The sequence below is a fragment of the Pangasianodon hypophthalmus genome, chromosome 8 (genome assembly GCF_027358585.1).
Source record: "Pangasianodon hypophthalmus isolate fPanHyp1 chromosome 8, fPanHyp1.pri, whole genome shotgun sequence".
NCBI classification, from domain to species: domain Eukaryota; kingdom Metazoa; phylum Chordata; class Actinopteri; order Siluriformes; family Pangasiidae; genus Pangasianodon; species Pangasianodon hypophthalmus.
The window spans coordinates 26,351,789-26,364,681 of NC_069717.1; the positions used below are offsets into that span (position 1 = coordinate 26,351,789).

Sequence of the window (12,893 nt, forward strand, 5' to 3'; positions counted from 1 at the left end):
ATACAGAAGGAAGAAAACACTTAGGAACAAGTTCAGGCCAGAACATTTAACCAATACACCTTACTTTGTGCTCTGCTCAATTCTGATACACACCAGGTCGTTCGCACGTACGATCCGGTTATGCATCCCCCCACCTGAGCAGTTCAGCCACAATAGAGCATCATTTGAATCCGAATCCAACCGGAACTGGTCCACTCGAGAGTTGATCATAAACGAGACCAACCCGTAATTCATACTGCGCATTTAAAAAGAAGCAGGAACATCTCGGTGATCTGGGTAGATACCTGATTGATTCAGTAAGGGAAATCACTTTGAGTACAATTCATGAAAATGGCTGTTACGGATTTACATAACAATCAAATAGTGCATATGATAAATACAAGAATCAACATGTAAACGCGGCTTAAGACTGTGCGATTACTGACAGGATTATTACTTGTCGCATTTTTTAAGACGATCACAATAAAATCTTGGCTGTATTCTGTAACAGATGGCGTAATAACGTGTGTTCTCCATGTCAGATTGTACAGGGAAGATCCTCTAATGATAGACCTGTGATTTAAGAAATTACTACATTCTGCTTACAGTACGTTGTCAACCCGTGTGATCCACACTCGTGCAGAAATCATTTGCTTTAATAGAAACATTCCTCAAAGTGAACCTGAGGTAATAAGAATATTTTTTCTGTCCATTAGCATGTTTTGTTTACGCATTACCATCGCTACAACCGTGTATGTAGCTGTCCTGTGACTTTTACCAGTGACACTCTGAGATTTAAAAAAAAAAATTTGGACACTGTCAGAACTTTGGCTGTGTATGATTGCAATTGCAGTAAATTGGCTTTTGGTGACCATGTCACATCATACGCTTTACAACCACTGATCGCAACTCACGACCAAAGAATTCTTGTACGATGTGTGACAGGAAAATTGGCCCAAAAAGCATACAAACTACAAAGCAATCCATCAATTCCCTAAATCTATATAAGGACTTCTGCATTCACTCTCAGACTGCAATGAAAGTCGAAATGAGTGCTTTATTAAAGCACTTGTTCCATATAGCACTCACTGTCTGTAAGTACCAATTATAATACAAATATACTGTATGTTTATGTGCTACAAGTTACATCGTGATTTTTTGCCAGTGCAATAAAGATGCAAACATTTCTAAGTTTGGCACATTTTGGTAACTCGTAAATAACTCATACATAAGGTTATACAGTTAGGTTATAACCAAGGTTTTTACTCACCAGTGATATATGATATTATAAATATATAGTAGGGTGGCATAATTAACTGTAATTTATTATATTTCAGGCATGTTTATTGACTTTGGTGCGGTACATTATGAGCTCCCTGTCCATAGGTTTTAGCTGCATGCTGTAGTGGATTATTTATTTGTCTTTACATTGAGGCTCGTTCAGTCACTTCATGTGACTAAGGTCTGGTCTGATTTTAATAAGAAATTAAATGAATACTGTACTTGCTTATAATGTACAATCTAAATTCAATATTCACTGTTTATTTAGTACAGTAAATCAGTTTCGTTTCTATATTGTCTAAATAATCTTAATAACTAATAATCATGAGTTCTGCTTTCTAGCTGTAATTGTGCAGCTGGAAACCTGGAACTGATCCTTGTTTAAATGAAGGTTATGTAAGTTTATCAGGCTCTCAGTTAGAAACATAGGGCTAAATGTGGGGTCGCGGTTTCAGGAATTCCCAACTGGGATTTTAAAGTTACAAAAAGCAGCTTTGTTGCCTTCCTTTCAGTAAACTCTTACTGACTGTTTCTGGTCACACGGCTAGGGCTAATGTCAAAATATGAATTTCCAGCTGAATCGCTGTCTCTTTGCATGTATTTCTTTGGTTAATTAGTTAGTTAATATCTTGTTTATTCTAACTGAGACCATAATTTGTAATGCCATGAAGTGTTATGGTAAGGCAATGCACTTCCCATGGACGTGCCATTAGAAAAAGAGCCTTGAGTCCTTGCACCACATGAAGAGGATCAGAGAGGATCAGGACTGGGTTAAGACGATATAAAGATGATCTCATCACCCTTATGGGACTGTAATGAGCTCTCGGGGGATTATAGATGTGACGCTAGAATATAGATGATCGCTGTAGGCTTGAATAATTAAAAAAAGATAACTATTCTGTTAATAATCACAATAAATAAATAAATAAACACAACATCTATAGGAAGAACAGTACCTATCAAACATACTTACAAGAAAGCAAGCAAATAAATAAATAAATAAATAAGCACATCCCCCACCAGGATAGATAGATAGATAGATAGATAGATAGATCACCATTGACTCCACCTGGTGAAATTAAAAAGAATAAATTAATAGATAGATAGATAGATAGATAGATAGATAGATAGATAGATAGATAACCACAGCCTCCACCTGGGGAAATTAAATGGAATGAATGAATAGATAGATAGATAGATAGATAGATAGATAGATAGATAGATCACCATTGACTCCACCTGGTGAAACTAAAAGGAATAAAGGAATGAATGAACAGATAGATAGATAGATAGATAGATAGATAGATAGATAGATAGATAACCACAGCCTCCGCCTGGGGAAATTAAATGGAATGAATGAACAGATAGATAGATAGATAGATAGATAGATAGATAGATAGATAGATCACCATTGACTCCACCTGGTGAAATTAAAATAAATAAATAAATAAATAAATAGATAGATAGATAGATAGATAGATAGATAGATAGATAGATAGATAACCACAGCCTCCGCCTGGGGAAATTAAATGGAATGAATAGATAGATAGATAGATAGATAGATAGATAGATAGATAGATCACCATTGACTCCACCTGGTGAAATTAAAATAAATAAATAAATAAATAAATAGATAGATAGATAGATAGATAGATAGATAGATAGATAACCACAGCCTCCGCCTGGGGAAATTAAATGGAATGAATAGATAGATAGATAGATAGATAGATAGATAGATAGATAGATAGATGAAGCTTAAACCTGTCATATTCACAGCTGATTGGTTTCTGTATATTCTGCTGCTTGGGTGTGGCGCGTGAGCTCCATGGCGTTAACGGCTGTTGAGCTCCGATGTGTCGTTTCCTTTAGTTTAACTGTGAGGTGACTGTGTAAGTTTGTGTCTCACTTTCTAATGCTAATTAATCCCTGCTACAGCGTTCACACGCCATGCTAACATTTAGACCCGAACTTTTAAAAGCGTTTCTGCCCTTTTTTTCAGCAGTGTTAAAGAACAGGAAAAAAAAACATGTTAAAACAGAAGCCTGGGTGAACTGGGTCGTGTCCTTGCATACTACTGTACTAAACAGTAGGCTAGGTGACATCACTGTATGTAATGGCAGGTGAATGTAGGTTATTGTTTATATATACTATTTAGTACGAAAGTATGCGTGTAGGAACTGTAGGAGTGTTGTGTTTGGTAAGATAGTTTACTATTTTACTGTACTGTTCATTAAGAAAGTATACTATTTTAAAATACTGCTTTACAAGATAGTTTACAACATTAATATACTGGATAAGTGTAAAGGGGAATGTGTATGCAATGACTTGTATGGAATAATTGACAATTTTTTAAATTAGTTATTATTATTATCATTATTATTGGTCAAGAAGCCTGAATCAGATTAGTCTGAAGTGTGTAAGTGAAAGGTAAAGGCCAGTACAGGAAATGAGCAGGGGCCACCAAAACCTTTTACGTTCAAATAAGGGCGGTTTCGATATAGAAACCTGTCCAGGCGTGCTTTAGTAGAGCCCTGGAGTTACTGCTATATTTATTAATTTACTTATTTGGTTATTGATTCATCATTAATGCATTTTTCTCATTTATACACAAGACTCACACACTCATTCATTCATTCATTCATTTCAGCAAGAACAGGTACCAGTTGAGTCCCCCATTTTATATAAAAAAAAAAAACACAATATTAAAATCTGACACTGCCTAATTTTTTTTAAAATGACCCAAAGTAATAAAAAACCACTCCTGTGAGCATCGTGATAGCTTAATCCAATCCTGAGAGACACCTAATATAGTTAGACTGCAATCAAGTGATTCAGCCTATATTAAAGTGTCCCAGGGATCTTTGGTCAGCCCTCATTTCAAGCCTGACTCGAAAGAAGCACGGGCCATTACTTTTTCATTAAGAAGAAAAACAAGAGTTAATTCCTGCTGTGTTGACCCACTCCACGCTGGCAGAGATTCAGAGGCTCGGGGGTGGGTTACTGGGATATAGGGGGCTGTGCTTTAGAAAAACAGGGGGGTCTGAGGGGCGGAGATGGAGGGATGAGGAGGGGACGGAGGTTAAATAGGCTGGGTGGCTCTCCCCCCTTCATTTAAACACACTCTCTCTCTTGCTCTCTCTCCTGCTGCCCATGTGTGCATGGTGCAGAACTTCACAGAGAAACTTCTGTTAACAGAGGAAAGCCAAGAAGTTGCCCTTTTACAGTCTAGCAACTTTTGGTTCTGCAGTTTTAAAAGCACACCTGGACTAAAGGAAGACCTCTTCAAATAGGACTTTTTTAAAACTTTGTGGAACCCAGACACCTTCACCTTTATCCAATGGATCCCACGGAATACCCAGACAGCTACGATTATTATGAAGACAACGAGACGGCGTGCGACTACTCAGAGTGGGAGCCATCCTACTCGCTCATCCCTGTCCTCTACATGCTCATCTTCATCCTTGGTCTGTCCGGGAATGGGATGGTCATCTTCACCATGTGGCGTTCGGCCAAGTCCAAGCGCCGTGCCGCAGACGTCTACATCGGAAACCTGGCTTTGGCCGACCTGACCTTTGTGGTGACCCTGCCACTGTGGGCTGCGTACACGGCACTTGGGTACCACTGGCCTTTCGGTGTGGCACTTTGCAAGATCAGCAGCTACGTGGTGCTGGTGAACATGTATGCCAGTGTCTTTTGCCTCACCTGCTTGAGCTTTGATCGCTACCTGGCCATTGTGCATTCACTGAGCAGCAACCGTCTTCGATCCCGAGGCACCGTGATGGTATCACTTGGTGCCATTTGGCTGCTTTCCGGGACTCTCGCTGCACCTACTCTGCTCTTTCGTACCACGGTGGATGATGCAGTCAGCAACCGCACCACCTGTGCCATGGACTTCAGCCTGGTGACCCTTAATCAGCGCCACGAGTCACTTTGGATCGCCGGTTTGAGCTTGTCATCCTCAGCTCTTGGCTTCTTGCTCCCCTTTATGGCCATGACTGTGTGCTACTGCTTGATTGGCTGCACGGTGGCACGCCACTTTGGCCACCTGCGCAAGGAGGACCAGAAGAAGAGGCGCCTCCTGAAGATCATCACCACTCTGGTGGTGGTGTTCGCCCTCTGCTGGACGCCTTTCCATGTGCTGAAGAGCATGGACGCACTGTCATACCTGGGACTGGCTCCAACGTCCTGTGGTTTCCTGCACTTCCTGCTGCTGGCGCACCCGTATGCCACCTGCCTGGCGTACATCAACAGCTGCCTCAACCCGTTCCTCTATGCCTTCTTCGACCTGCGTTTCCGCTCGCGCTGCCTCTGCCTGCTCAGCCTGAAGAAGGTTGTGCACGGTCACGTCAGCTCTGCCTCGTCCACACTCAGTGCACAGACCCAGAAGTCCGAGTTGCACTCACTTGCCACCAAAGTGTGAGGCGAAGGAGAGCAGAAGGAGACAAGAGGAAGGATAAAAAGTGGAGGTGAGAGGAGAAGTGGGGAGCAACCAGACGGCTGGTCCATTCTGGTGGCTTGACTCATCCAGGCTGAGCCTCAAACATGAACATTATTTTGACTGAAAAGATAAAGGACTTTTGAGTCTCTCTCTGTGTCTCTGTCAAGAAATGGTCCATTATATGTACAGTGTGTAAATAATACTCCCAGGGTTGTGTATTCTACTGTATGAATAATGGTGTATGAGTGTGTGTATGAGAACTGTATGAGGAGGAATTTTGAGGAATTTTTATTTTTGCATCCTGCTTCAATTTTCAACTCCATCGAGGTGATAACAGAGAAACCTATGGCTTGTATGTGAATCTCTCTGAATGTGTGTGTGTGTGTGTGTATGTACACTGGTCTAAGACTACAAATTGTACAGTATTTTCATACTTCAAAAACATGTTTAGCATCTGTAGCACTTGTGTAAAATGAAGATATAAATGTATGAGTTTGTATAATGAGCCCTTCTTCCTGGCTGTGCTCGTGTGTTTGCTGATGAAAGCTTCAAAGCATGTGTGTGTGTGTGTGTGTGTAGTGCAGGGGGGGCAAGTAACTAAAGTAAAGGTGTTGCAGCTTAATTAGATAGTTTAAAGAGTGGTCAGAGACATGGGAGGAGGAGGAGACGGGGCAGACAGACAGATGGCAGCTGACAAATGTCTCTTGGAAAGGGAGGGAGGTGAGGAAGGGAGGAGGAGGGGGTCAGGGTGGTGGTGCACTCCAGATAAAGTAGGGCTCATGAAATGTTTTATTTTTGCTGATCTTTCTGTAACTAACTACTGTATTAAAGATATTATGAAGCAAAGCAAATTTTTGTGTCTTGTGCTTTTACATATAAAGGACATCTATGTGTCCTGTGTGTGTGTGTGTGTGTGTGTGTGTGTTTGTGTTGGGTGTTTAGAATCATCAGTTAATGTTTCAGTTAAAGACGTTGGGAAGGCTATTTATCAGACACACACATATGCGAAAACGTTTATAAACCACAGGCATACAGTGGTTGAATTGTTAAAAATGTTCAGAGGTGATAGCAAGTAAGTTCTAATAATGGGGTGTAGCTATAATTAAATTCTTTTTTTTTTTTTTAGGTTAGGAAAACTAGGGAAAAGGTTTGGTTAGCATGTAATTATATGACTAGCATGTAATATTTCCTGGTAGACATAAAAAAACCCACCTGAATTAGATAGTTAGCCTAATTAATGTGATATATGCATAATTGTATATGAAAGCAATCCCCAAGGTTATAAAATGATCACATTTACTGTGTTATTAATGCCAGACATCTTTCAGCATTCATTCTGAGAGAAAGGCAGTTTTACAAGGGGGATGGTTTTTGTCATTTGTTTTAACCGTCCTCTCGCATCCCCCTCAAATCGGGTCCTGCAAACACACGCATTCTTTAAAAGTGCTGAGACATCACTTTGGGTCTCTTCTATACATAAACACATTCGTAATGAAATTACAAAAGAGATAACAGTTGTTGGTACACGTTACATTTAAGGTTTGTTGTTAAATTCGGCGAAATGTAAATGCAAAATAGGAAAAGTAAGCAGAGATCATCCGCAGTGTCAATGGTCAAATGACTGAAAGTACCAATGCCAGATGATTACATGATTAGAGACGTAATCAGTAAAGTATATTTTAGATTATTTGTTGGACTACTTCTGATCTAACCGGGTTATTAGGTTTAATTAGACTAGAGCTCCATGTAAGTTAATGCAGGGCAGTGCAAATGTTTGCGTGCATTTGCAATGTAATGTACGCAATGATTATGTTAGAAATAAGATTTCTCAGACAAGATTACCTCAACCTTCACATATTGACTGAAACCACTAGCGGACGATAACACACTGCATAGCAAAGCATGCTAACTGAGACAGTAGCAGGTGTTTTAGTCACTTTTATGTACTTTAGTGTTCAAGGGGAGGGTTTTTTTTTCTGTCACTGATTTCTAAAAGTTATGATTAGAATTTGTCTGATGTGTGTGTGTTCTAGTGTAGCTAAGAAACCGCTCCCGTCCCGTCTACGACAGAGACGAAACTTTACGGGTGGAGTGGGCCTGCTTCTCCAGAGACTCCAGTTCAAGATCAGGTCCAACAAGAACGCAGATACACACACACACACACTTACAAAGCATGTGGTCAAGAAGATGGTGATTCATTTCACCCATACTAAAACTCTAAAGAAATGAACTGGGATGAACCTTGTCTTTGTGTGTGTGTGTGTGTGTGTGTGTGTTTCTCAGCTGTTTCTCAATACCAAGAATACTAAGAACTGACTTGAATTTTTGGTACAAGTAATGTCTAATATATACATAGGCTTTCCTTAGGAGAGGAGGAGGCTTTGGTTAGCAACGTTAGTTAGCTAGCAAGCGCATCCTATGGTAACTTGAGCTAAGTAGCTAAAATCTGCTAAATTTGCTAGCTAATTTAGTACAGAAGGTTATTGCTAGCTAGTTAATTTTAGCACAGGGTTTTTTTTTTTTTACTAACTAGCTTTACCACACAAGGTTATTGCTAGTGTGATAATTGTACCATACGAGGTTATTGCTAGCTTGATCATTTTACCACAGGAGGTTATTACTTGTAATTTTACCACAGGAGATTATTACTAGCTAGCTAATATTACCACAGGAGGTTATTACTTGTTAATTTACCAGAGGAGGTTATTAATAGCTAGCTAATATTACCACAGAAGATTATTACTAGCCAATTTTACCATAGGAGCTTATTACAGGCTAGCTTTATCACAAGAGGATATTACTAGCTAGCTAATTGTATCACATGAGGTTGTGACTAACTAGCTAATTTTGAAACATAAGTTTGTAACTAGCCAGTTGTACCACTGGACTTTATTACTAGCTAATTTTACCACAGGGGTTTATCACTAACTAGCTAATTTCGCCACAGAAGCTTATGACTAACTATCTAATTTTAGAACAGAAGGCTTTTACTAGCTAGCTAATTTTACTACAAGAGGGCTTGCTAGCTAGCTAACTTAGCTAAATGGAACTTGCGCCTGCTAAAAGCAGGAACAAACTTCCATTAGCCTTTGTTTGAATTACATCAGTAAATATCTGATGGCTGTATTAACTATTTCTGACTTCAGATCAGATTTTAATGCATTAGTTAAAATAAAATAACAAACTGCTTACTCTGCTATCACCATAGATTTTAACTCAGTGGCAAGTCAAAGCATCATTTTTTGTTTCTTTAAGGTATTTACGTGCTTCAGTATTGGAAACAAACTTGTGTAGTTGAAAATGGTGTTTAAGCAAGTACGTGAGAACACAAGAACAAACAAGAATGCATATTGAGAAACACTGAGTATTTGTTTCCTGGGAAGATGAATGACCAGCACAGAAAGGGGGTGGGGTGAAATAAACACACACACACACACACACACACCCTCTAAAAGCATACTCAGCAAGCTTGTCTCTCTACTGAAGCAGATATGGCATCAAATGCAGATCAAAGTGATGAGGGAGAAACCCTGAATGCTTTTCGCCTATGTCACTGAACTTGGCCTTGGTGAGACGTGGTAATCCCAAGATAAACATCTCTGGATTGTTTTTGGCCAATTTGTCTGAGGAGCACACGTATACACACGCGATCTGGGAGACAAAGATGTAGCCAGGAAATCTGATCGGTTGAGAAATTTGGTCAGTGATGTCATCTGAGAAAACAAGCCTTAATATTGAGCTCAGTGAGGGGCTAATCCGCTAACTTTCACACTGAGCAACTGGCTTAATGACCGTGGCCATGATAGCCCAGTGATTAAGGTCTTTTCCCAGTGATTATAAGGCTATAAGTTCAAATACAATATCACCACAGATCCTCTGACACACATTCAAGTGAAACAAGCTTTTACTTGAGGATGGTTCGGGATGACATAATGATATTAGGTAGTGTTATTTTCTTCCTTTCCAGTGTGAGCATGGTGATGTAGTCAAAAATCAGACCATGTAGATTTAGATCCCCAAGATCTCAAGAACAAGACAGAGGTGAGGAAAAACTCCCTGAGATGACATGAGAAATAACCCTTGGACCTTATTTATCAATCTTTAAGTAAAGTTTTTAATATTTTACTAGGTCAAACCAAAGTAAAAATTTCCACCAGATTTACAAAAGTTTGATGATTTTCTTCATACACGCAAGTGTATTACCAGGCGTGGTCATGGCACAGCTGATTTATATGTAGTGATGGTGACAAAACCCCATAAAAGGCAAAGCTCACAGAGAGCTGAAAGTGACAAAATGACAACTAAACGGTGAAAGAGCACTTCGTAAATGTGGTATTCGGTAATCTTCCAGCAATGCAGCTTAGCCACTGCAGCGACTTGACGACCATAAATAAACTCTTCTTCTTTTTATATTGCTTTCTTTTTAAATTACATTACTATTGTCTTAATTGAATGGCTAGTCTCATTTGTCTGAATTTGTTGATTTATTTGGATTGCTTTCACAAAATGTTCACTAAATTCATGTTACTGAAATTAATGAGCGATTTAAACTTTCTAAACTGAAAGCATAATCCATACATAAAATTGCAGTAGCTCATTGCTAATTATAGCCAATCAATCAAGGTTTACATTAGTGAGTCTACTTACTTGTGTAAATTTACACAAACTCAGGAGCATAGAATGCAAACATTTTTTCCAAACTAACTGGATTTTTAAGAATACCGCATTTTTTGTGTAAATGCTCCTGCAAATGATTATGCAGCTTGATAAATGAGACCTCTTGGGAGGAACAAGACTCAAAAGGAAACCGTTTTCTTCTGGTTGACACTGGACGCTGGACAGTGGGATTATAAATGATTACTCTTCTACAGTTGTATTCTGTAAAGGCAAACAGTACTAAGGGTGTTGAAAGGATGTTCAGCTGAGCATAAGACAGTTCTTAGGACATTGCATTTCGATGGAAGATTGTGAAAAGAATGAACTTTCATTTTTGTCATTTGTCTTTTTTATGCATTAAGTGTTGAACTGTGCACAACACAGACTAGAATATGAACTAACAAAGACAAAAAGTCCAGTTTTAATGTCAGGTTATCTTTACTCCTCAGCTGCTCCCACATAAACTTTGTATTTTGCCTTACTTATACACTACATGGCCAAAAGTATGTGCACACCTGACCATCACACCCGCATGTGGTTCTTCCCCAAACTGTTGCTACAAAATTGAAAGCACACAATTGTATAGGATGTCTTGGTATGCTGTAGATTTAAGATTTCCCTTCACTGGACTGAAGAGGCCCAAGCCTGTTCTAGCATGACAATGCCCCTGTGCACAAGGCAAACTCCATGAAGACGGTGTGTCAGGGTTGGAGTGGAAGAACTTGAGTGTCCTGCACAGAGCCCTGACCTCAACCCCACTGAACACCTTTGAGATAAATTGGAACATCGACTGCATTCCAGGCTTCCTCACCCAACATCAGTGCCTAACCTCACTAATGCTCTTGTGACTAAATGAGTACAATTTCCCACAGCCACGCTCCAAAATCTAGTGGAAAGCCTTCCCAGAAGAGTGGAGGCTGTTCTAGCAGCAAAGGCAGGACCAACTTTGGATTGGGGTGTTCAACAATCAAATATAGAAAGATGTGACTAAATGACAGACCAGCAAACCCCAACAATATAGCCATGAATTACTAGTAATACAGTGGTTTTACACTTACGCAGTGTGCAACCTACAATGTGTAATTGTGTTTACTATCTCAAACAGACTTGTTTATGTGGTTTCTGACACTCAACACATAGTCTGGTGTCATTCCACACCAGTATCAGACTCAGTTAGGAGGCTTGGCCAACATTTGAAGGTAGAATTGTAGGTTAGAGTTGATGAAGTCCCTGAATTATTTGTAAATTTAATTTTAATACTTATTCTGCACCCAGTTTTAATGAAACTGTTATATGAAAATGGAATTACAGACCCAAATAATGTCTTGTGATGCAAGTATGTGATGATTTAGACAAGTGATTTTTTTTTTTTTTTACAGTTTGTGCAGTGCTAAACTGTAAGGTTCAGTTACTTGTTAGCTAGAGTGCAAAACTTAAAAAGCAAATTTCATACCACAAACATGACTTCATTTTGAATAAGGGGAAAATTAAATTAAATTGTATATATATAAACATTGGGTCATTGGGCTAAACCACGCAGATACCCAAGCACGGATGGGAACATGCTATCTTACTTGTGCCTGAATGTATGTGTGTGTGTGTGTGTGTGATAGTTACTGTTTCTGTTACGTTATCTGTGCATTTGATAAAAAGAAGGGAGAGAAGGTTTCAGTTAAGGCTAGGCAGCTGAAATCTGAAGAAACACACACAAAGAGGACAAAGGGGTCTTTAAAAACAAGTAGCTCCTTTATTGTGAACTTACTTAACTTGGTTAGGTGTGTTTTCATGGTTCATTACAGTCTGATTGCCATGTCACACAGAATGTATGTGTGTGTGTGTGTGTGTGTGTGTGTGTGCCACAGCTGCAAACCCTCATAATGACAACCAGAAGTGTATATCCTCCATCTTCACTGCACACACTTCCCTACTCTCCCACCCTTTTTATAAGGTGTGCTATCAGGAGCAGTATTCCACCAAGAGGATTGTCAACTATGTGTGCCAAGATGTTTTTTCTTTAGTTTTACACTGGAGTGATGAAGCTAATGTAGTTATTCTCAAGAAATTTATCTCAGCCAAAACGTCTTCGTAAAACACTTCACACACTTGCTTCAAATTACAATGTTAGACTATGTCACTGTTAGACAATGTTAGAAATAATATATATTTCACGTGTGTGTGTTTAGAGAACCCAAACCTCTGTGCTCACACACGTCTGAACATCAAAGAGTGGCAAACTGTCATCTGATACACACACCACATTACTGCAACAATTTGTTCTCACTCGGGGGTGGAGACAGAGAGAGAGAGAGAGAGAGAGTTAATTAAAAAGCAGTGATGGAAGTTTTAAACACTGTGTGTGTGTGTGTGTGTGTGTGTGTGCATGTGTGTAGTCTTTTAACAGTGTTATGGACTCAATCCTGCTGTCTCTTTTGCTTGTAAAGACATCCAGACATCAGGTTCCATTTTACACACTCACACGCTCCAAGAGTCACATAACCGTGTTCATAACATAATGTGCTGTGTGTGTGTGTGTGTGTAT

The 12,893-nt window shown here is 39.4% G+C and overlaps 2 protein-coding genes across 2 annotated transcripts in view; both read left to right on the plus strand.

Annotated features, from left to right (window-relative positions):
* The window catches only part of car15 (carbonic anhydrase 15), a 48,112-nt gene that overhangs the window by 16,894 nt on the left and 18,325 nt on the right, over positions 1 to 12,893 (plus strand). The gene's annotated exons all lie outside the window — the stretch shown is intronic.
* aplnra (apelin receptor a) lies at positions 4,358 to 6,509 on the plus strand. Its single transcript, XM_026945904.3, has one exon. The coding sequence runs from the start codon at positions 4,598 to 4,600 to the stop codon at positions 5,678 to 5,680; it is 1,083 nt and encodes a 360-aa protein (XP_026801705.1). The 5' UTR covers positions 4,358 to 4,597; the 3' UTR covers positions 5,681 to 6,509.

Coding starts and splice junctions, on each gene's coding strand:
- aplnra (XM_026945904.3), top strand. CDS start 4,598: ATGGATCCCACGGAATACCCAGACAGCTACGATTATTATGAAGACAAC.